The sequence below is a fragment of the Eschscholzia californica genome, unplaced genomic scaffold (assembly GCF_041429995.1).
Source record: "Eschscholzia californica isolate CP2 unplaced genomic scaffold, dmEscCali1.0.p SCAF_4, whole genome shotgun sequence".
Taxonomy (NCBI): domain Eukaryota; kingdom Viridiplantae; phylum Streptophyta; class Magnoliopsida; order Ranunculales; family Papaveraceae; genus Eschscholzia; species Eschscholzia californica.
In genome coordinates this window covers 47,186,660-47,211,504 of record NW_028238461.1, presented here as the reverse complement: position 1 = coordinate 47,211,504, position 24,845 = coordinate 47,186,660, and the positions used below count along the sequence as shown (strand labels likewise).

At 37.0% G+C, this 24,845-nt stretch overlaps 2 protein-coding genes across 2 annotated transcripts in view; one reads left to right on the top strand and one right to left on the bottom strand.

Annotated features, from left to right (window-relative positions):
• Window positions 1-20,415, top strand: part of GSL10 (glucan synthase-like 10) — a 35,033-nt gene extending 14,618 nt beyond the window's left edge. The window contains exons 20-52 of the mRNA XM_086673943.1: window positions 36-117; window positions 1,890-1,939; window positions 5,528-5,614; window positions 5,786-5,871; window positions 5,984-6,008; window positions 7,860-7,954; window positions 8,045-8,126; window positions 8,254-8,414; window positions 8,997-9,117; window positions 10,043-10,140; window positions 10,212-10,302; window positions 10,455-10,615; window positions 10,717-10,826; window positions 12,134-12,268; window positions 13,093-13,161; window positions 13,239-13,416; window positions 13,546-13,660; window positions 13,750-13,869; window positions 14,800-14,915; window positions 15,081-15,164; window positions 15,252-15,364; window positions 15,875-15,927; window positions 16,023-16,199; window positions 16,692-16,739; window positions 16,972-17,130; window positions 17,589-17,702; window positions 17,791-17,879; window positions 17,963-18,121; window positions 18,202-18,304; window positions 18,705-18,824; window positions 19,390-19,440; window positions 19,578-19,760; window positions 19,974-20,415. Of these exons, the coding sequence (XP_086530069.1) occupies window positions 36-117; window positions 1,890-1,939; window positions 5,528-5,614; window positions 5,786-5,871; window positions 5,984-6,008; window positions 7,860-7,954; window positions 8,045-8,126; window positions 8,254-8,414; window positions 8,997-9,117; window positions 10,043-10,140; window positions 10,212-10,302; window positions 10,455-10,615; window positions 10,717-10,826; window positions 12,134-12,268; window positions 13,093-13,161; window positions 13,239-13,416; window positions 13,546-13,660; window positions 13,750-13,869; window positions 14,800-14,915; window positions 15,081-15,164; window positions 15,252-15,364; window positions 15,875-15,927; window positions 16,023-16,199; window positions 16,692-16,739; window positions 16,972-17,130; window positions 17,589-17,702; window positions 17,791-17,879; window positions 17,963-18,121; window positions 18,202-18,304; window positions 18,705-18,824; window positions 19,390-19,440; window positions 19,578-19,760; window positions 19,974-20,210 (3,672 nt within the window). The 3' untranslated portion in view covers window positions 20,211-20,415. The remainder of the gene's footprint in view (window positions 1-35; window positions 118-1,889; window positions 1,940-5,527; window positions 5,615-5,785; window positions 5,872-5,983; window positions 6,009-7,859; window positions 7,955-8,044; window positions 8,127-8,253; window positions 8,415-8,996; window positions 9,118-10,042; window positions 10,141-10,211; window positions 10,303-10,454; window positions 10,616-10,716; window positions 10,827-12,133; window positions 12,269-13,092; window positions 13,162-13,238; window positions 13,417-13,545; window positions 13,661-13,749; window positions 13,870-14,799; window positions 14,916-15,080; window positions 15,165-15,251; window positions 15,365-15,874; window positions 15,928-16,022; window positions 16,200-16,691; window positions 16,740-16,971; window positions 17,131-17,588; window positions 17,703-17,790; window positions 17,880-17,962; window positions 18,122-18,201; window positions 18,305-18,704; window positions 18,825-19,389; window positions 19,441-19,577; window positions 19,761-19,973) is intronic.
• Window positions 20,416-21,613: 1,198 nt separating this feature from the next.
• On the bottom strand, window positions 21,614-24,727 carry LOC147545378 (actin). The gene is made up of 5 exons (XM_086634875.1): window positions 24,322-24,727; window positions 23,672-23,744; window positions 22,978-23,371; window positions 22,200-22,813; window positions 21,614-21,920 (listed from the first exon to the last, which is right to left on the bottom strand). Exons 2-5 carry the CDS (start codon window positions 23,729-23,731, stop codon window positions 21,855-21,857), a joined length of 1,134 nt encoding a protein of 377 aa, XP_086491001.1. The 5' UTR covers window positions 23,732-23,744; window positions 24,322-24,727; the 3' UTR covers window positions 21,614-21,854.
• Between the last annotated feature and the right edge of the window lie 118 nt (window positions 24,728-24,845).

Below are 24,845 nucleotides of genomic sequence, written 5' to 3'. Positions count from 1 at the left end.
ATTCCTGATGTACATATTATACTATTTCATTGCAGATTAGGCCATTGGTAGTACCAACAAAAATTATTGTAGGTCTTAACGGAATCCAATATTCTTGGCATGATATCGTGTCCAGGCGTAAGTCAAAACTCTTTAACCCGTGTGCTACATTCTGTATTCATATGTTTCTGGTTTGTGAGCCAATACTACAATATGACATTTTCATTGGAGTCAGCGTAGTTTTGTCTTAGACTCCGTCAACGGGGAATTCTTGCAGTTCCCCCATGTATATTTTGATTAAAAAGCGGAAATATCTAGACGAACAATACGGCTCGTTCGATACTTGGAAATAGTGCGTAGAAAGTTCACTATATCATAGGCTATTTGTTTCCAATGGTATTTTGAGATGTGAAGTTTTGAGAATGTTCATGGAGCTGGACGGAGAGGTTACAACCCCCTCCCCAGAATTTCTTTCAACCCGTGATAAAACAAAGAAATGATTTTAACAATCACCTCATAAATTTTAGTTTCTTTATGTTATGGGAAATTATTTGCTAAAGAACTTATGGTGATGTGGTAGAGAATAAAAAAATTGATGAGAAACTTTCTTTGGTGCTCGAAGGGGAGATAAGAAGAAATTTGATGATGTCAAACATGTGAAAGTTTGCAAACCAAATGAAGAAGGAAAAATAACACTTCGTGGAGATATTAGGGCAAAATAATTGTGGAGATTTGTCTGGAACAAAAACTATTCATGAAGATGGGATTATCGAGGCAAAATGGTTGGTGGGGACTTCATTTCGGACCCAAGCAAGTCGAGGGAGCGGTATGGTTATATGTTTGGAATTTGATCAGTAATATGAATGGGATGAGGGATTTCCAAAGAACCAATAGGAGTTGAGGGGACATAATCAGAGACTTTGGCAGGCTGCAGGACAAGTGAGCATCCCCCCTGACTTTCCAAGAGTGAACAAATAACGATGACGATGGGTGCCATGTACAACCAGGTGGAGGGCATTCAATGTTGTAATTTTTGATGGAGAAGGGTTCTTTTTGTTTGAATAATTTGAATTAATATTAAAAGGAAGAAAAAAAGGGATATACAAATGAAAAAAATAAAAAGGAGGCAGACATCTAATAACAGCCTAATGTTACATCATGATAGCCTCCTAGATAGACACAGCCCAAAAAAGAAAAATTTGGCCTAAACTGACTTCCATTTCCAGTGGAAATGTATGGCTGACACATCCTCCGCTGCCACTACTGTGGGGATTAAACACGTCGAATAATTTATCGTTTCTATCTTTCTGAAATACCCACAAGATCTCTAATGGGATCATGAACCAAAACCCTCTTCTTGACTACTTGACCTTGAGTTTCTGCCCTTGAGCTATAACATAGTGTATTTGCTTCGAAAAGCACCATTGGTTGCCCGACATACACACAAGTTGACTTTAACGTTGGTTCATTCCCTCGACCTTACCCTTGAGGAAAGCTGGATATCCAAGAACACGAACCTTCCAACTCAGGGTGGAGAAGGGTTCTCTAAAACTGGGTAGAGGAGGGCAGGGGGCTTCCACAAAGGACAATTGAGTAATATAATTGCAACTCAGGATGGAGAAGGGTTATCTTTATCGTTTGTGAAACCTTATATTTTCTTTGCTCTATCATTTATGAAACCTTTACATAAAATTTATGTAGAAATATAATTGCAATTCAGTATTTTCCTGTGCAAGTTGATCAAAGTCCAAATCATTTTCTTTTAAACATTTATTTATCGGTATGCTCTTTGATTCATGTGATATTATCTAATTTCTCAGCATCAGACAAGCATCTCGAGTGAGTTGGATTGTGTATTTCCATTTTTAACTTCAATACTTCAGATAACCGAACTGCTAATGTGCTTGCAGATAACCATAATGCTTTGACCATCGCTAGCTTGTGGGCACCAGTAATTTTTGTGAGTATTTAACTATTTCATCTCAAATGTTATTTTCTTGGTTAATCTAATGTTGGGTTTGTATCAGATTGAGTTTGTATGGCATTTGTCTTGAATTTTCCTACCACTCTGGGTCACGTCAAATTTAATTTTGGCGTTTTTTATTGCTCAGGTAAAGAAAATATTAATTAAAACCAACTTGTTTAATTTTGTGGGTTTTCTCGTCGGATGGAAATCAACTGACACCAAGATCCAAGTAACCCATAGATCGGTGAATCTGAGAAATTTTTAGTATAGCGAGTGAAGAAAGTCTTCATGGATATAGTCTATGAGTGATACAGCAATCTGTAATTTTTTCTCTTCCATGCTTCAAATGTGTCCATTGGATTTTTCTTTTGGTTCTTCACAAAATCCAAATAATATTTAGTCGTCAACTTGTTAAGCATGGAGGTTGCAGACGAGGAGGGTTTGGAATTCCCTCTTGAGGAGAAATGCCATTTCCCCTCGGATTGTGATTCTTTAGGCATTCCTTTGCACCAAAAACCATTCGGGAATGTGAGTCCTGGTAATCGCATTCGGTTCCCGCGCACCAAACATGGCTTTATTGTAATGGGTGAAGAATGGAATGCTTCAGCCCTTTTATATTGGGGCTAAACCTAGAAGTTAGAACTGGTTAAAAGATAGGGAAGGGAAGATTTTTTTATTTTTTTTTTTGAAACTTTGAATTAATATTAAAACGAAAAGGAACTATACAAAAGAAGAAGTTGGGGAAACAATGAATATCTCACGATATCCATGCCTCCCAATTACAAACAACATCTACGAAAGAGATGCTATAAGAAGGTAGACTTCTTGCCCAACCAAAGATTACCGCTTTTACATCATCCACGTCTAATCTAGAGTTCACATTAGCGTCCTTAAAAATCTTATTATTACGGTCCGTCCAGATGCACCAGACTATAGCCGGGGGGATTAGGTTCCATATCTCCTTCTTGCCTCTTAGCTTGGGTGAACTCTCCCATTGTTCGAATAAGCCTGTCACCGAAGTTGGCATGCAGCAATTAATTTCCCGGGACTTGAGAAAATACGTCCAAAGGTCCTGCGCAACCTTGCAATGAAGGAACATATGGCTACTTGTTTCCTCTTCCTCCTTGCACATGGTGCACCGATTGGTGATCATGAAGCACCTACGTTTTAGAGCGTCCACCGTGGGGATCCTATCGATAAAGGTTGCCCAAAGCATAAATCCAACTCTCGGAGGGATACCCATCCTCCCTAGAATTTTACCTAGTGTTGGATGCATGATTTGGTCACCTGACTCTAGCAACGTGTAGCACTGCTTTACTGACATCTTCTCTTTCTCCTCTTGCCTCCAAACCCTACTGTCTGGATTACTGTTCAGGCGTACCATTTGAAGAGACTCTAACAGTTCCGCATAAGAGTTTATCTCCCAATCGTTTAGACCTCTTCTGGTTTTGATTTCCCAAACCCCTGTCTCAGGATTACACATGGTCTTCACTGCCACCTTCTTGTCCAGGGCTATTGAGAATATTAACGGGAAGTGATCCTTTAGAGCCATATTACCCAGCCAGATATCCTCCCAGAACTTGATCTTCTGCCTATTGCCCAATTTCCACTTGGTAAGGTTTCTGAATTTGTACAAGTTGCTTTGAATGCCTTTCCAAACTCCACAGCCATATGGGGAGTTTTTGACCTTTTGCACCCACTCGTCTGGATCGGTCTCAAATTTATCTCCAATAACTTCCTTCCAAGTTTGCCTGACTCCTGGTCGAATCTCCAAAGCCATTTAGTTAGAAGAGCCTGATTCATGAGCTTCAAGTTTTTTACTCCCAATCCTCCTTTGTTTCTGGAAGTCCTAACCAGATTCCATGAAGCCCAATGAAGTCTTTTGGACTCCGACTTTCCGTTCCAGAGAAACTTACACATTTTAGAATCGATCTCCTTCAATACTCCCTTGGGGATGGAGAAGAGGGATAGATAATACGTAGGAAGGGCTTGAATTACTGATTTCAGAAGGGTAATTTTGCCGCCTCTAGAAAGCACATGACCTTTCCAAGATGCCAGCTTTCTACTCAGTCTCTCCATCACCGGATACCATAAGGATTTCGCCTTGTATCGATGACCTAGGGGAAGTCCCAGGTAGGCCGAAGGGAAGCTTCCCAACGGGCATCCGAATCCCCTCAAGAGTTCGTGATTACTATTCCCATCTCCTATCTTGGTAGCTTCATAGATAACTGACTTGTTGAGGTTCACCTTCAGCCCTGAGCATAACTCATACCAAATCAAAATATCTCTTAATTTATTAATCTGACCCATGTCTTCGTCAAGGAAAAATAGCGTATCATCTGCTAACTGGAGATGGTTTATCTTTCTACTGTGAGCTGCTACCTGAAAACCTGAAATCCATTCTTTTTCTTCCGCCTGTTGCATACATTGACTCAGCACTTCACCCTCCAACAGGAATAAGAGGGGGGAAATGGGGCCCCCCTGTCTGATCCCCCGCGAGCTCTGGAATTGAGAGAGACGCCGCAGACTATCCAAGTTGTCTTGGCTGTTGATTGACTTTCCGGAGAGTGATTAAGTGTTATTTAACTGGAAATTCGTTCAAGTGACCCTAATTCGTATCAACTGACTGGGTTTGGTACCAGTGCTCAAGTACCCCTTATGGTGGACTCTCTCTGGGTGGGCAATTTGGTTTTATCTGTGTTTTTCCAAATGGAGACCGGAGGCCAGAGTCTGTTGCTGGAAACCCGTATGGGATTACAATGCTCGCCACCCTAAAAAACGTAGAAAAGACTCTATTCTTATATTTTGGTGCCCCTCATTTTTGAGTCATAGAAAAGACTTCGATGCCTGGTCATTCAAGTACATTCTACACAAACAGAGTAATATATCATTTCTTATTGACTGATTCACTAATTTATCATATATAATGTATCAAATAGCCAAATTGTTTGACATGAGGTAAGGTGTAAAGTCTATATGTCTATATAATATGGGGTCATGTAGTTTGCCCGTTTGAAACCAATAATTATACATTTATGTAATGCGATGTAAGAGGATTTTGAGTTGTATATTTCCCCTTAGGAATGTTCAATAATTCCCATGTTACAGACCTAAGAAATTTTTGCCATATCATGTACTCCGATAATCGTGTTGGGACACTGGGATTCACTTGTAAAATGCTCCAATCACATAACAAAGTTTAAAGTGAGATTTTTAGACTTCCTCACAATTCGCTCAATGTATGCATTACCTTGTATTGTTGTTGGATACTGAAGTATTCTGTCCAGGTTGCTTATGGCCATATGTATTATATTCATGTGCAATTGTTCAGCATAAGTTTTTTTATGCTTTTATCTCTATAACGGAGTTAGATTCTAAAATGAGCTTCCATGTCAAATGCATTTCAAGCTGATAATATTTCAGATGCTTAATCAGAACTTGTTAAACGATCTAATTTTTCTAGAGAGCTAAATGGAAGCAAGAAATACAAAATTTTATTCTAGTTCCACTAAAAGAAAAAAGCAGCTATGCCATTGGAGATATTTTCTAGCCATTTACCTTGGTAAATTTGATGTTCTGCAGATCTATCTCTTAGACATTCATGTCTTCTATACCGTTATCTCGGCTATTGTTGGGTTCCTGATGGGAGCAAGAGATCGCCTAGGGGAGGTAAGTTTTAGTCAATGTCTGAACTTTGAATTTGCGCAACTAGCTTTCTGTAAAGTTCCTAGGCCTACGTAATATTTTTGCTATTGTTAATTCAAGTTCTATAAGAAATCGTTCTCGATTGAACGTTAATGTGCAATATTATGTGATATTTCTACGTTTTCTGTTCTCCAGATTAGGTCATTGGATGCAGTCCATAAGCTCTTTGAGAAGTTTCCCCATGCTTTTATGGAGACTCTTCACGTCCCTCTTCCTAAAAGGTTTTGAGTTTTCTTTGTTATATCTGACATTGTTAGGTCCAAAATTTGCATTCTCTAAATTGGGCTAATCTGTTATTTCTTGTGGTATCTGAATGTGTGTTGTCTGTTGCAGGACTTACCTCCAGAACTCCAATCAGGTAAGAACTATGCATTGAACATCCATGCACCGATCATGTTTTGCTTAGGAAAGCTATTAGATTGATAAGTCTCTATGATGAAGTTGTTACCAGCTTTCCAAAATAAATATTCTCATTTGTTGTATTTATATATCCACTTCCTAAGGTGATATGGAGCTGTTGTCAGTTAGTTGATGTTCCGTAATCTTCTATTCATTATAAGAAGGTTCTAGTGGCTTGCAGACAAATACATACCACACAGGCCTTCACCAACATCACATAATACCAAGCTAAATCGAAAGTCTTAGGCATTTAGTCATTTCACATGAAGTTTTCCGTTGGTCATTATTCATTTCAAGACCTTTATTATCATGTGTAATATGGATAAGTGATGTCCCAATGTTTGTAATATCGACATGGGTTTTCTGTGGACACCACAAAGGAAAGAAGAAAAATATATGCTGTAAAATGGCTGCAACTCATGTCCTCCTTTAGAGTTACTTCATTTTATTGAAGCTTATGATAAAACTCTTAACCTAACTGCCTATACCCTTCAAATATGCGAACTACAAACATACCGAGTTACGTAAGCTTGTGGTGAAAGCTTCAAAGGAGGTTGCGGTTGTTGATATTAATCAAATTAACAATTAGTGCTCGAATGGTCCATCTGACAAACAGTTGTAACAAAAAATGCCAAAACTTCCTACACCGAGTTTTCTTTTGCCAAAAAGGATCCATCAAATTTTTCTTGGCAAACAGCAACATAGACTCTAAATTGAACATTTGTTGTACGTTCAAGTTTCAACAACTGTAACATGTTCATCCCACTCTTGAGGGGGTTTTATGTACCAAAGTAGCAGGAATGAGGGGTATCTGTAAGTCCACTAAGGACAGCCTTGGGAGCAAAAAGGACAGGTTTTTTTATGTGCACAAAGTTTAGAAAGAAATTCACACCTAGACACCCCTCGACAACAAGTAAATGGGTTTTGGCTAGGATAGAATAAAAGTAGGGAAGCCTTGGTGTTAAAGTAGTGAATGTACCTCGGCCAGAGTATGAAATGGAGGATAGGTACAAGAAATCTATTGACCGCATTACATGATGGATCAAGAGGTTGCAAGGAAACCTAGAATACTTTCTAAATTGAGAAACTTGCTTACCACAACATTAACACCTTCATGATAATCAACTAATCCTTAGAGTTGGTTATGCAAGCGATAGTAAGTTTGCCAAAGAAGATCTAATAGATGTGTCCTTGGATGTGTTTTTATACGCATACCAGATTGACAATTAATTTGGTATAGAAGCTGGGTTTGTGATGAGCGACATGATGGAGTATGGGTTCTTGAACTCTCTAACATCAATTTTCGAGGGGTAGTTTGTTTTGAGTTGTTGCTGACTAGAACCAAGATTTTCTTAGTCAGCAATATCCTAAATACAAACAAAGTGGCTGGGTGGTCTGACAACCGTCCGATCCGACTTATTTTTTAAATTTGATACTTATAAAAACGAAATTTTAAGAAGACGTATTTAAGGTACTCTCTCCTGTTAGTCTTTTTTCCGAAGAACAGAAGGAAGTAATAAAACTCCAATGAAGCATACGTAACAGGAATTGGAAATAGTTGCTCTGTTTGTAGATGAATCTCTTGCCGAAATTAACATTAACAATCAGTTAAAAAAACCTTTGGCTCACACATGTATCCTGAGTACGCAGTTGCCACGGAGTTAGTTTGTCCACCGTTTCTGCACATGAATCCCAAAATTAATCATTGTCTATTAGACATGTTTTATCAACTTAATGGTAGTTGCTTCCCTTCTATCACATTTTAGCAGCTAGATAAAGTAACTAAATTGTTATGTGACTTCTACTCAAGGTGTATGAGAAGAACAAAGCAGATGCTGCTCGATTTTCTCCCTTTTGGAATGAAATTGTAAAGAATCTACGTGAAGAAGATTACTTAACTAATTTGTGAGTCTCACAACTTCTATACAATTTCTATCTAGCATACTCACATCTGATCGATTAATGTTCTTTAGTTATTCTTTTTACTGATTGTAGAGAGATGGAGCTGCTTCAAATGCCAAAAAATTCTGGAAATCTTCCCATGGTGCAATGGCCCTTATTTCTTCTAGCTAGCAAGGTTAAACCTTTTGTTTCATGTTTGGATACAGTATGATGTCCAACTGTTTGTGACCACGATTTGAATGCCCATCTTTTTATTCGGGTTTTCTCACATTTTCTGGTTTCCCACTTTCTTCTGTACACAGATATTTATGGCCAAAGATATCGCTGTTGAGTGCAAGGATTCCCAAGACGAGTTATGGGATAGGATTTCAGTGGATGATTACATGAAGTATGCTGTTGAGGAGTGCTACTACACTATTAAACATATATTGACAGAGATTCTAGATAATGAGGGAAGGATGTGGTATGTATTCTTCCATTTGGCCATCTCCTTTTTCGTTCTTTCTCTTTGCATTTTTGTATCTTCCCTTTCTATGTAAGTCTTGCAGATCCCATTTGACTATATTGTAGCTGCATTGGCATGTCTGAAGTCTGAACACATCTGATATATTCATAAAAACTCTATGCAGTACCTCACTATCTGTTAGCCACATCAATAGCCAGTTTGGAAACATAAAAATGACTACTTGGAACTCAGGTGTTTATAAAATATATACAACAAATTCTCCATTACGACCATCTTAATGTCTCTGTTTTTCATCATCGTTCAGCCCGGTCTAAGTCCAGCAAAACCCGATATCACCACTCTCATCATCGTTCATACCTATCAAACTTACCTCTCCATGGTAGCATATTAACGTAATATATAAATACCTAAGGGGTTCTGCATTTACAGGGGCTAAAGTTATGAGGCATTTTTAACATATTATTTAGCGAAGCAGCTCTCAACTTTTTGTGGTGAAAAGTTCTACGTTAGTTCCTATTCTCGCTATTTTTATGAATACAAATAAATAATACCATGATTATGATGTTGCAATGTTGATAGGGTGGAGAGGATATATGACGATATATCTGAGAGTATCAGGAAGAAGGAGTTTTGTGTAAATTTTCAGCTGAGTAAGCTATCTCTTGTGATATCCAGAGTTACTGCACTGACTTGGATACTGGTGAGTTGAGTCAGTTACTTCTGATGACTTGTTTGAAATTCCACAGTTTCTTGTTTACATGACATAGTTTCGAGGTACTTAAAGGTTTCTGTTCAATTTTATTCTCTGTCCAGGACTTGACTTCATTTATCCAGGAATTGTTTATTTGGCCACAGGGTTGCATTATAATATTAGTTGCATGAAGTCGATTTGCATTTATGATTGGTGCTAGTCACTTCATTTAAATAGTTTTGGAGATTGGATTATTTGATTAACCTTCAGTGAGTATAAGAATGATGTTCGATTCTTGGATTCAATGAAGAAAAGTGTAAGCTAATTAATGAAAGATCTTGGTTCAGTTGAGTGGAGTTCTGTCATCTTCCTATCTATGTTAGGGTCTTTTTTTGACTTTTCCAGTTAATTTTTGCTCATTGAACTCTTGATTACAAAAAACCCCTTGATGAGCGTTTTTGCCCCTCTGGATAGAGCATTACTTATTATTATAACCAACTGACCATTTTGTTGAATGCATAGACACAGAAATAGAGTTTGTCAATTAAGTTTTCAATTTTGGAAACTATATGTAGAGGGCTCAACTTTTTATTCGCCTTGTAGCAACAATGCCAGAAAATGTCAAGGGTTTTCGGGGACTAACCCTTCGATACGGTATTCCTTATTCGTTTCTTTTGTACCAGATACGATATTGATATTATAAGAGATTATTAGTTCTTTCTGTCATGATGCATGTATCTAGACTAAGATATGACATTAGCATTTCTAAACTTGCAAAGGATGTAACCTCGCAACACAAACTAACTTGGAGAAGTTATGCATTCATACTTCATAGCATGTCACAGACAAGGACATTTGCATATTGTTATAAACAAAGCAGAGTGAATAGATTGATGAATGTAAAACTAATGTTCTACGATCTTTACTTCCACAGAAAGGTACAGAGTCACCTGAAATGATAAAGACAGCTGTTAGTGCTGCACAAGATCTCTATGATGTTATTCGGCTCGATATTCTTTCTGTTAATATGAGGTAGTTATTATCTACAACTTTTGCCAGTCCATTTTTCACTGTTACATGGTTCTTACATAAATATATTGCAGAGAGCACTATGAAACATGGAATATGTTATCAAATGCAAGGAGCGAGGGTCGGCTCTTTTCAAATTTGAAGTGGCCCAAAGATAACGAATTGGTATATCTACGAATCTTATAAATTGAGTCATCTTTCTTCCTTCAAGTTATAGGACACCCTTTTAACAAAAAAAAAGAAGCTATAGAACACCCATTCTCATTGTTTATTCATCTTACTCTATACGAGATAATATGATATGACAATAAATGCAGAAAGCACAAGTTAAGAGATTACATTCACTCTTAACTATCAAAGATTCGGCTGCAAATGTTCCAAAGAATCTGGAGGCACGACGGAGACTGCAATTCTTTACAAATTCACTCTTCATGGAGATGCCTACCCCTAAACCAGTTCGTGAAATGTTGTCCTTCAGGTTATATTTTTTATAATTTTTATTTGTATTTCTGGGGCCGGGCTTCTACGTCTGAGTCGACATTAGGTATAAACTTATCTTTTGGGATTTGTAACTCGCAGTGTGTTCACTCCATATTATTCCGAGGTTGTACTTTATAGTATGGCCGACCTATTGAAGAAAAATGAGGATGGAATTTCAATATTGTTTTATCTCCAAAAGATATTTCCAGGTAATTTCCTTTATCAAATCCCGTTTATTATTTTGTTCCTGTGGATCATATTGAGTTGAAGTTGAAGCTCGTGGTGATTTTTTCTACTAAGAAATGGAAATAAAAAAAGGTTTAGATGATTGAAGATGTAAATGAGTAACTACAAAGATAAAAATAGAAAAAAGAAGAATAATTACAGTGATAAAGGGATTGAATTTGATCATCATCGTAATACAACCAAACTGCAATTTATTCACTCTCTCTCTCTCCCACTAATCATGTGTGTGTGCGCACACCTCCTCTGTATGTATATGCAATAATGCAATGATGTAAAAATGCAAACTTTTGTTGTTAATTACTTCATTTTATGTGCGTCTGCTGATGAGTAATGGCAATGCAACCCCTTCTATGAGAATTAATCTGGTGCTCTTGTACAATCATAGTCAGAAGCTCCTGTTCTTCTGCAAGACATTTTCTTCTCTAATACACCATACTGAAGTATTTTTCAAGTTTAAATAAAATAAATATGTATTCTTGATCTGTGAGTCCATCATCTTCCTCATCTATTGAGTCACCCACCAGCCCGCGAGGTTTACCTTTGACGATGATGAGAGCCCATTTGAACTAGTCCTTGTTAAGCCCCATACAACATCAGAAGCTGTTAGTTAAGCTACCCGACAACCCGATGCCAAGAACACAAGTGCCAAAAAGAGCACCTTATTCAGATTAATTAAAATGAAAGAGGATTATGAGAGAAATGAATTTGGTAATGATGATGATGAGGAGAACAAAAGGCTTCTGCCTGTGCCTCTTCAGCTCATGGCAGTTTCTCTTTCCTCTTTCTGTACCTCCTTATTTTTTTTCCTTTCTTTCTGGTGCTAAATGAATTGTATATCTAGAAAATGTGTAATGATTTAGACGCTGTGGAAGTTACCCAGCTTACTAAGGCAAATAAATTGATTTAAAAACCCTTAATAATCATGATAAAGTAGTTAAAGTGCGACCTAGAGTTGGTATATTCATTCAACACATGATCATAATAACAGAAGAGAGGCCTTTTATAGGGTTTTGTTACAGCATGCAGAGATAAGCTTTAATGTTGCTAAACCACTTGTTTGTTCTAATTTGTAATCTTAGAGAAACTAAATATATGTAGTACGAGTTTAATGAAACAAAAACAGTGATTCTAATGATAACAATAATGATTTAATATGGGCACCCCATGTGCTGCCTGCTACATCATTTAACCTAGATAATATTTGTATTGTCAGAAACTATCATGTTAGTTTGACATTGTTATGATTGATGATGTTATTTGATGATTACAGATGAATGGAAGAACTTTTTGGCTCGAATAGGGCGAGAAGAAAATGCTCTTGATACAGAACTTTTTGACAATCCTAGTGATATCCTGGAACTAAGGTTTTGGGCTTCTTACCGTGGTCAAACACTATGCAGAACTGGTAAATCCTATGTCTTTACTAACTTGAGGTAGAATATCTTTTTTCGTAATATAAATATTCAAGCTCTATTTGTTGGGTTTCTATTCCTAATCATCAAAGCATGCATCATCTGTTAAGAAGGTTCTTTCATTTGAATATTAGCCAGTCAAAAATTTAATTCAGCGGTTAGTAATGAAACTACGATACCCATTTTGAATACCATTATTCAGTTTGATGATTTGTACTAAGATTGTCTTTGTTAGTTGGCACTTCGATTTAGAACACTTGGATAAGGGCGATAATGTCTAGGTTTAGAATTTCTATTCAAATACATGAATAAAATTCGTAATATGGATGCTTTTTTTTTAGATTTTTGTCCGAGATGGGATCTAACTTGGCTACTTGAAATGCGTTTGTTAGAAATAGTGGTAACTTCATTGGACAAAATTTGAGATTTTACATGCTAATCTTGTCTCTATTTGACCAAACTCATGTAGGACCAAAGAATAGCACTTAGGCTTAGATTAGTTGTGATGTATAATGTTATAATGGTTGATCCATACGTCAAAAATTGTTTAAGTAATTTGAGGGCCTAACAACTGAGAGTTTGAAACAATTTATATATGTTATGTCTGTCCCTATTTTGGCTTTTCTTGTCTCCTCGTCTGCTGCGCTCAGATTGGTGTTGATATTTGACTGTGTCCAGGTCAAATTGAAAATGGCAGTTATTTTCATTTGTTAAGATATAACCTTTAGGTGTATGGTGCTACGTGCATGATGTGTAGTTTGGAAACTTTTCAGTCATATTGCATATTTTGATACTTCTAACTTATTACTTGATGCAGTCCGTGGAATGATGTACTACAGGAAGGCCTTAATGCTACAGAGCTATTTGGAAAGGAATGCTTCTGCAGGTTGCTAACTCTCCTTTCCTTTTATTTATTGGACTAGTGTATGGGTGAGATGCTAAATTAGTGCTTGAAATGAACAGATGTAGAAGCTCCACTTTCTGGTATTGACACCGTTGATACTCAAGATTTTGAGTTGTCACCTGAAGCTCGTGCTCAGGCAGATCTGAAGTTCACCTATGTTGTTACTTGTCAAATTTATGGGAAACAAAAAGAGGAACAAAAACCTGAGGCTGCAGACATTGCCTTATTAATGCAACGGTCTGAAAATCCTTGACGAATTCTTGAGCTATAATCATGCATTCATTTCAATCTTGTGTTTTGTTGGTGGAGCACTATCAATTGCTAGTTATTTATCTCAAGTTTTTTTCTTGTTACTTTGGCTATTAGGCACGAGGCCCTTAGAGTTGCTTTTATTGATGTTGTTGAGACTCTAAAGGGGGATAGAGTTCACACAGAGTTCTACTCAAAACTTGTGAAGGCAGATGACCAGGGAAAAGATAAGGTTTACATCTACTTTGAATTGCTTGATTTTTCAGCTTGAATTTGTGAAGCTTATTATTCATCATAACAAATGGTTCTTCTTTTTTGTAGGAAATTTACTCTATAAAATTGCCGGGAAATCCAAAACTTGGTGAAGGAAAGCCGGAAAATCAGAACCATGCCATCGTTTTTACTCGGGGAAACGCAGTTCAGACAATTGATATGAATCAGGTGAAACTATTACAGTGTTTTGTTCTGCAAATGAACTCTTTTATTCCTCGGGAAACACTATAGGGAACTATAATTTTGGCTATGGACGATATATTATGGGAAAATAAAAAATCTGATATTGTATCTGCAAGTTTTTCTCGACGGAGTTGACTTTTAATTATCAAGTGGGTTCCTTCAACAATTTTGAAAATGAAAACCAACTGCCACGACTTACGTGGATTTGAGCAAGAGATCCATTATTGAGCTCTTTGGACATCTTCCATTTGTATTTAAATTTTTGTTTTTTGAATCTCCGTTGGTGGAGGAGCTATTTGAACTGAGCATTCCTATAACCAAGAAAGTTACTTTTAGAATTTTAAATCCTTCGTGAAAAACAGTGCCACAACTTATAAAAAAGTAAAACTAGCTTTCTCGGTCAAATCATTTTTTTAAGTCAAGCATTCATCTAACGGAAACTAGCTTTCATGCAGCGTGAAAGTATTCCTGATTACGCTTATTAGTGTAATATATCAGATCAAACCCTGTTAATAGCTGTCAGGTTCATCGTTCATTTTACTAAGTCTCCTTCACATACTACAGTTGTCATGAAAGAGTTTTGGGTTATCATTGCGATAGAACACTTATAGTGTGAGATTAAAATTCTACTTACCATAGTGTAGACATTGTTCATAAATATCACTTTGCAAAATCCAAGACACCATCATCTGCTCAAATCTCTTCATCTTCTGTTGCCTGTATAACTAACATATGGTTGAGGGTATGTATATTTGCTTGGAATTATATGCGTGAATTATCTGTTGGTCCTTGAAAAATGTAAGTTAACAAGAGGTGCTTGTGATATGACTATATTGTTGTGTTGGTAGTTAGATGCAGTGTCTCATTTTCACATTGTAGTATGAACCCTTTTTCATCTGAATTTCCGTTTTATAGGATAATTACTTTGAGGAAGCTTTGAAGATGAGAAATCTGCTTGAGGAGTTCAATTGTGATCATGGCATTCGTCCTGCAACAATTCTTGGTGTTCGGGAACATGTCTTCACGGGAAGGTCAACTCTTTATCTGCAGTTCTGTTTGTGAATATTTGAACCTCTTTATGCATCTTTCTTATTTCTATTAGTATTGCTATCCAATAGTAATGTTTGTTTTTGTAGTTTTACTTTTTTAATGGCTTTTTGTTGTTATATAAAGTATCTTCTCTGTATTAATTGCAGTGTATCTTCTTTAGCGTCATTTATGTCGAACCAAGAGACAAGTTTTGTGACTTTAGGTCAGCGTGTTTTAGCAAGTCCTCTGAAGTAAGTCTGCCAGTTCCGTTCTTTCCCTGTAACAATCTCAAGTAAGGTTTCGACATGGTCTGATATGTATTGACTCCCAAAATACAGGGTCCGCATGCATTATGGTCATCCGGATGTCTTTGATAGGATTTTCCACATAACAAGAGGTGGTATCAGCAAGGCTTCACGCGTTATTAACATTAGTGAAGATATATATGCTGGTAAGTTCATCTGAATACATATCCTTAACTTATCTACAGTTACCCTGTGGAAGTACCTTTTGTAATTTCGTGATGTGAATTAGGGTATAGACATGAAAGGGAGACATCCGACCACAGCTTTTAGAGATTATCTGTTCAGAAAAGAGTTTGAATTACAATTTTGTAGTGATTTGTATATCCATTTAATTTGTTGAATTCCATCCTGGTTCTAGTTGGAAAACTAGATAAATCATCATGTGTAAACCTCCGTATCTGCTTCTACGTGTGTTTCATCACATAATGTATAGTATGTTCAGTTGTAACATGTAGCTAGATGCCGGAGTATATGCTTTATGACTACACAGTCGTAGCGAAACCTAACTACTAATATTAACAGTTGAGCTAGTGGATTATGTGATGCGAGTAATCTTGCACAATTGCTTCCTCTTTACTATTTTCTAAGAAATTTTAAAGAACAAAACTTCAATTTGGCATACATCACATTATCTTCGACTTAATCTTTTTATGCAGGCTTCAATTCAACTCTGCGTCAAGGCAACATAACTCATCATGAATACATTCAGGTATTATTGGAGATAAGCGTATTAGAGAGCTTATTTGAAGAATATTTTTGAACGTGGTTGTACTGACCAGATTTGCTTATATCATCTTTATACAGGTTGGAAAAGGTCGAGATGTTGGACTGAATCAGATTGCATTGTTTGAGGGGAAGGTAGCTGGCGGTAATGGTGAACAAGTTCTTAGTAGGGATATTTACAGACTTGGGCAACTCTTTGATTTCTTCCGCATGCTGTCATTCTATTACACTACAGTTGGTTTCTATTTCTGTACTATGGTATGATACTACTTTTCGATAATATATTCTGCTACACAATTAGCATAGAAAAGTCGATTTCTGCTTTCATAATTGTGCTTTTGTTTTTACCCGGAGTTCTTATGTTTTCAGTGAAGTTTCAACACTGTTTTATGTTAGATGTATGTTCTGTAACTGCAGTTAGAAGAGCAGTATTGACTTTCATAAAGATTATTAATATTTTATTAACTCTTCATGAAGTAGTTGTCAACTGAAAGTCTAGGAGTGGAGTATGCACATGTGCGCCAATCTGCTCAGTTGTGATACTTGCTTAACTTTCAAGTTTTCTGTAGTTCATTTGTTATAGATAGTTGGATCTTGTTAATGCCCATGTTATCTACTAGTTCTCATAATCATATGATGTGCAGTTGAGAACAAGGAATGAGTTCGGTTTCAATTTCTCTGCAGTGATATGTAATCATATGATATTAAAAGCCTGTAGACCACTGATTGACTGATTTCATGTTTATGCAGCTCACGGTGCTGACAGTATACGCATTTCTTTATGGAAAGATATATTTGGTGAGTTGGAATTTCACATTTCCATTGAGGGTTTCTAGCTTTTAACTGCAATATTTGATATTAACAGGTTTCAGTTGACGATAGACAACGATTTTAGTGAAGTCTAAGTTCTTTCATTTCTTTTCTTCTGTCTAATTGGACAGGAATTGTATAATACATATTTATAATTTGTTTCACTATCGAGCTTCTTCCCCCAGTATGACATCCTAGCTAATTGAGATGTTTGTTCCAGGCACTATCTGGAGTTGGTGAATCTATTAGAGACAAAGCTGATGTATTGCAAAACACGGCCTTGACTGCTGCTCTCAACACACAGTTCCTTTTCCAAATTGGTATCTTTACTGCTGTCCCGATGATTTTGGGATTCATTTTGGAGCAAGGATTTTTAAGGGTAATCTAAATTCTAGGACACTATAACTCAAGTCCTTTGCCTGTCTTTGATTAGATGCTACCTCTCACTGACAAACATATCGTATGGTTTCTAGTTCTATGAATCTTTTTTTCTTCTACTTCTATTCTCTTTGATTTGATAGAAGAACAATAGAACATTTATAGTTTGTGCGATTGTTTGAGTGAAAGAATTTATTGTGAGACTAGTTTGTTGTGTGCTTGGTTTGTTTTCTGTTTTTCTGTTTGAAACATTTGGCAGCATATTCAGGAGCACTAACCAAGTATATCTAGTGATTTCCTGAAGTTTTGATACTCGTGTAGACGTGTAGTAGTCTACCCATTTTCACTCTATGCACCTGCATTAATAAATGAGTCGGTCTTGCATACTCAATTTTTGATATTCTCAATGTTGATATGACCTGCCCTTGCATCTTATATGTTAACTGATGCTTCCTACAGGCAGTCGTCAATTTTATCACAATGCAACTTCAACTTTGTTCTGTCTTCTTTACCTTTTCTCTCGGCACAAGGACTCATTATTTTGGTCGAACTATTCTCCATGGCGGTGCAAGGGTATGTTTTTACTTTTATTCTTGTGAAATATTTTTCTTTCAGAAGAGTAGAAGATAAATTACTAATTCGGGTTTTATCTGTTAAACAGTATCAAGCAACTGGTAGGGGGTTTGTGGTACGGCATATAAAATTTTCAGAAAATTACAGGCTTTACTCCCGAAGTCATTTTGTTAAAGGGTTTGTAATCTGGTTCTTTAATCTTAATGATACCATCAAATTAGAATTTTCTTTAATTCTTTTTCTTGTCTGAAATATTGCAGATTAGAGGTTGCACTTTTGCTTGTGGTATACGCAGCATACGGATACAGTGAAGGCGGTGCAATATCCTATATTCTTCTTACTGTTAGCAGTTGGTTCATGGCCCTTTCTTGGCTTTTTGCTCCTTATGTCTTCAACCCATCTGGTTTCGAGTGGCAAAAGTAAGCATTTTTCACTTTGAGCCCTAGTAGTTAACTATTGTAGCCTTCTGGAACGCTAATTGTGCCCTTTTTTCTTCCAGGACGGTGGAAGATTTCAAAGAATGGACAAATTGGCTCCTTTACCGAGGTGGTATTGGAGTTAAGGGTGAGGAGAGCTGGGAAGCTTGGTGGGATGATGAACTGGTATTCCTTCTGTTTTTTCATCCTTGCATGTAATGGTGTGCATTTGTTTGGTATCCTGTACTTTGTGGTCATCCGCTGACCAATTCAAAATTTTAGGTTAATAAAAAAAATTCAACCAAACCAACTGCTCATGGTTTTGTTCAATTACCAAAACAGAGCATACTTCGTTGGATTGGTTTATTAGTTTGGATACTGAACGTCTGAACCAAAGAAGTCCATAAAATATGTACTTCTGTATAATGTCTAATACACTACACGACTAATATTTTTTATATCTACAAACTTGTGTCACATTGGTTGGCGTCATAAGTTAACTAGTTGGATTTCTCCTATGCTACTTTGTCACTTGATTTGGTGTTATCTCCATTTGTTCAATAACAGCAATACGTAACATTTGCAGGCACATATACGGTCAATAAGATCCAGGATAATGGAGACTATTCTGAGCTTGAGATTCTTTATATTTCAGTATGGCATTGTTTACAAGCTGAAGGTGTCAGGGGATAGTACTTCTTTGACGGTATATATGTGCTACTTCTTTGCTTTGTCTTTAAGAATTGCTTCAAGTTTCCTTACGGTGCCCTTAATCTTGAATCCTTAATAGAGGATATGACACTTGTCTCCCGAAAGCTGGTTCAAATTTCTATCTATTGCTTTCACATGTTGATTTTTCATTTCTCAAAACCTTGATGTGAGATGACATAAGCATGTTAACATTGGTGGAACTGTGGTATTCAAATACAAAAGAACCACGGGATTTCATTCTTAAACTTCTAACATGTCAGGATTACAAACAATTTACTCCAGGTAGTCCACCAGAAAATCCTGCACTTAGAAATTCTTGCAACCATTTTATCATTTTTGCGCTTTGATCTCTTTACCTGATTTTGGATAAAATAAGAGAAACATTATTTAAGCCTTTAAACAATCTCTGATAGTGTAAACTGTGATATTAGGATTTGAAACTTGTCTTGCTTAATTGTTAAAATATTTATTTAGTTTTTCATAGGAATAAGTTAACATGTGGGCTTGAGGAAAGATGCAACCGTGATATTTGTGTTTACTCAGTTTGTATTATTTTATAGGTCTACGGTCTATCGTGGGCGGTACTCGCTGTACTTGTACTACTTTTCAAGGTAAACCGAACTTTCTGTTTTTCTTCTTCTAATATTTTGGGGTGGGGGTGGGGGTGGGGGGGAGGGAGGGGTATAAAAGATGGCTTTAATACGGATACATCAGTCTTATCATCCCCTATGTGATTGGGCTTTTACAGGTTTTTACCTTTAGCCAGAAGATATCTGTCAATTTCCAACTGGTGTTGCGGTTTATACAAGGGGTATCATTTGTGATAGCCATGGCTGGTTTAACGGTTGCAGTGATTTTAACCGATCTAACCCTTCCAGACGTCTTCGCCAGCATCCTGGCATTTATACCCACTGGGTGGGGTATTATTTCCGTGAGTTTCTCTTTACATCTTTTTTTTTTGTTGAAAATCTTTTTTTCACTTTTTTTTTTTTGATGAAGGCTTTTTTTTCACTTGTACGGGTAGACATTTAATCTGTAACACCAGAGGTGGTAGTTTGCTGCTCCATGGATATACATAAATACTGGATCTAAGTAAAATATTCATTCATTCATGGCTAAACTTTCAGTGTGATACAAATTTCAGATAGCTGCAGCCTGGAAACCAGTGATGAAGAAGATTGGATTTTGGAAATCAATACGCTCAATTGCTCGTCTGTATGATGCCGGGATGGGGATGATTATTTTTGTTCCAATTGCCATCTTTTCATGGTTCCCATTTGTGTCGACGTTCCAGACACGGCTAATGTTCAACCAAGCATTCAGTAGAGGGTTGGAGATTTCTCTCATTCTTGCCGGGAACAACCCAAACACCGGATTATAATGAATCTAATATTATTTGTATGCCTAATTTAGTGAGCTTAATTTACTGACACAGCTAATCTGTATGTGTATTTAGTGAGAGGTGTTGTGATTGCTATATTATGTTAGCTTTTTTGTGAGGGAAATGACATGTGACAAAAAATGTAATATTTGACATCTTATTCTAATTTAAATTTGAATAGTGGATGTAGTTTTCTTTGTTATGATTTCTGCATTTTGTTATTGATTTCCTTCCGAACTTGTTAAGGAATTATAGCCTCCTCTTTTAAGTGGGTTCGAACAAGATTATATAATGAGGATCCAAGTAGAGAAACTAACCGGGACACCTCCGCTTTAGATGCCTAGGCCCAAGCCTAATAGGTATGTGGCGTTGTTCTCGTGGAAGGTTCCACGGGCCCATCCAAAAGATGCGGCAGCCATAATCGACTTTAATGCCATTTGTCACGCTCATGTTTTAGTAGTTAGTGATATTGTCCCCTTTTTAGACACTAACGTCTAAGTCCAATAGTTAGGAGGATTTGTTCTTGGAGAAGGCTTCACGAGCCATTCCAAATGACCTCGTTGCATACTAAATTTAAGTGCACATTTTTTTTGTTGAAGATTGAACTCCAAGATCATTCCATCTCAATGACATTGATACATCATGAATTTGGATAAACACTATAACCGCCAATTAAGACATCTTGGGCCCTAAAAGCCATACGAATACTTTTGAGGTCATTCTATGTGGGGTCTGAAAGTCCGTCTACTTTCACCTTTACATCATTTATTGTATAAATTACATGAGATAAATCTTGATAGCAAATTGTTTCCACTGAGATTCGATCTCACGTTCTCATTGATTTAAGAGGGAGTGTCCAACCACTGCACCAAAGGACAGTGGACTTTAAGTGTACACTTATAATTTAGGTTCTGGGCTCTCTCGCGACATATGCGGGACTATCATATAGAGTAGGTAGTCATAAGAAAATTAAAGATTATTCAACAGTTATATGTGAATTTAGGATTCCTTCATGTCAAAGATAGGAAAAGAATTACTTAACAGTAAGGACTATTTCAACAAAATAAAAGAGTAAGGACTAACATAATTTTATATTGATGGGTCAACGTAACTAAAATTTCGTCAACGTATACTAGAACAAATACGAATCTTAGAAAGACTTATAAAACCCAGGTTCTACCAAGCCTCACCAAGCTAGCTTCCCATACCGGATCTCAGAGCATGTTTCAATCCATATAAGAACTTGTATAGTTAACAATCACTCTAAACAACCAAGGTTAAATACTCTTATTGTGGTTGGCTAAATCTTAATAAAGAAAGTACAAATAAAACTAATCAAATTGATTTTGATGAAGTAGAATTGCTTTATAGCCAAGACCCCATTGAGATTCAATCCAATCCAATCCAAAACAAACCATATTATTTAATGAATTAGTAAATACACAACATCTAATTGATGAAAATAAATGAAAATTTTATATTCTTGACAGGTAACAACACCTCAGTAAACCCCTCCAAGTGAGTTATACTGAGACTCAGAGAAACATAGAGCAAAAAGAAAGTTATTTGGGTAGGAAAGAAAGATCTCTCTTCATTCACAACACCAGCCTTCTATTTATAATCAACACACCAAAAAAACAAGAATTAGAAGCATTTTCGATGAACAATGGACGGCCCAGACTCGTCATATTCCGCCTTTGCAATCCACATCTGCACTCACATTCACAAATTTCTTCGGTTAACACAACTATAGTCAAAATACTCAATATTTCACAATGGCTCTGTGTGCTGTGTGATCTGAATAAGTGCGAATTTTGTTCATCATTGTTCAGTATATCTTATGGGAGGCGACTCAAACAATCGAGTTCCACCATTTGACTTTGACGATTTTAAGTCACGGGCAACAGGATGACAACCCACATTCTCGAAATCATAGACAAATCCACACACACATATATATGATAACAATGCTGAAAGAAGAAAAATTACCTGCTGGAAAGTACTGAGGGATGCCAAGATGGATCCTCCAATCCACACACTGTACTTCCTCTCCGGAGGAGCAACGACCTTGATCTTCATGCTGCTTGGAGCTAATGCTGTAATCTCCTTGCTCATTCTGTCGGCAATTCCGGGGAACATAGTAGTACCACCACTAAGTACAATATTTCCGTACAGATCCTTTCTGATATCGACGTCACATTTCATGATGGAGTTATAAGTGGTCTCATGAATACCAGCAGCTTCCATCCCAATCATGGATGGCTGGAACAGAACCTCTGGGCAACGGAAACGCTCTGCTCCTATTGTGATCACCTGCCCATCAGGTAGCTCATAGCTCTTCTCCACTGACGAGCTTGTCTTGGACGTCTCTAATTCCTGCTCGTAGTCAAGAGCAATGTACGCCAACTTCTCCTTCATGTCTCTCACAATTTCTCGCTCGGCTGTAGTGGTGAAAGAGTAACCACGTTCGGTCAAAATTTTCATTAGAGCGTCTGTAAGATCACGCCCGGCAAGGTCAAGACGGAGGATGGCATGAGGGAGAGCATATCCTTCGTAAATGGGAACCGTGTGGCTAACACCATCCCCAGAATCAAGAACAATACCTACACAACAATCATGTAAAATCATAGGATTTATACGACATAAACACGAAAAACCCTTACTATATGAACTACCCAATCACATCGTGTTCTAAACATGAGAAAATTAACGAATTTTGGTCAAAAATCTAGTTGAAAATCAAGATATATGTAACAGAGTTGGTTACCAGTTGTTCGACCACTGGCGTAGAGGGAAAGAACAGCCTGAATAGCAACATACATAGCAGGAGCATTGAAGGTCTCGAACATGATCTGGGTCATTTTCTCACGGTTAGCCTTAGGGTTAAGAGGTGCCTCAGTAAGGAGAACTGGGTGTTCTTCGGGAGCTACACGAAGCTCATTATAGAAAGTGTGATGCCAGATCTTCTCCATGTCATCCCAATTGCTCACTATACCGTGCTCGATCGGGTATTTCAAGGTTAAAATACCACGCTTGGATTGAGCCTCGTCTCCAACATAGGCATCTTTCTGACCCATACCAACCATCACACCAGTGTGACGAGGACGACCTACAATGCTAGGGAAAACAGCTCTCGGAGCATCATCTCCAGCAAAACCAGCCTAACATAACCAAAGAACAACTCAAAAAGATTATAACGGAGAAGAGTTAAGCAACAACAGAAAAAGGTAGTATTTTTTTTTCTCCAAGGTAGATCTGAATCCGACTTGAGGTCTGAATTGACTTGAGTCAGATTTCAAATTGTTTGTCTTTGTGTGACTCGTCTTAATGTTTATTTGGGCTGATTTTGGGTGCATTTGAGTCCGACAATTCATAGTCATCCGAGTCAGATCCAGACACACCACAGTGTTATTGTTGGTCTAATAGAAGGGATCTCGATTCAAGAACTTAAAGTATTTTACCTTGACCATTCCCGTTCCGTTGTCACAGACGAGTGGCTGAATATCTTCAGCGTCTGCCATCTTCTACTGCTTGCTGAAAACATGTGAAAATCAATTCCAAGCTTCAACAATCAAATAACTAATGAAGACAAAATATCCCTCTTTTATGAGAAAATGTTATTCTTCACACTTATAATGATTTGAAGGAGAATTATATACTAGTTCAAATTGTTAATTATGAATTGAACCCACGATTGTGGTGACTATTAATAAAACACGTAAATTGTTAAATATATCTTCCAATATCTTGAACTCATCTTGATCGTCAGATCTCTTCTTCTCCATTTGTCTCATATCTCAATAGAGATCATCCAAAATGTGGAAGGAAACCCATAAACAATAGCTAATAACCCTAACTCAAGGGTTCTTTTTCAAATGTTTTCATTGAACAAGTCTAGAAGTAAAATCAATTAAAAGCCATCATAATAATTTTCTGCAAATTGGTTGAAATAGAACCACATTTTCCAACAAAACTTATCTAAAATAATATAAAGAAAAATGAGATACTATGAAGCTAGCAAATCAAAGGATCTTTTACAAAGAAATGAAATTAGATCAAATAAATCCAAACCCCAACCAAATAAAGGACAGAAACAAATGAAATTAGGTACCTTTAGAGCTTGTTTGGGTAGATTTCGGATTAGTAAGATGCCAAACCTTCTCTTCTCTCTCTACCTATAATGAATGGGTTTTTTGGTTTACTTATCTCTCTCTCTATCTCTTTGTAAAAGAAGAGAAGAAGATGGGTTGTCCTATTCTTGTTCTTATAAGAGACTGATTACTGGACCAAATTGAATTTCGTTTTAGAAATCAGACCCACAATTTTAGTTTGAAAATCCAACCGTTTATTATGTTAGATTCTGGTGATTTTAAAATTTCCAATAAGGAGGGAGATCATGTCGGGATGTCGTTTTGATGTCCCACACAGGATGTGGATCGTGAGCCCTACTCCTTCCTTTTCAACCGCCACCAGAATTGGACAACCCCACCTTACTTGGTCTTCATGGTCATAACTTGACATTCTCTTGTTAAGTTTTTGTGGTCACCTCAGTGGGATGACCTAAACATTATATTACGATTAAGAGACTATTTTTCTCCGATTGAGGATTATTTTCACAGGAGAGAAACGTTGTCC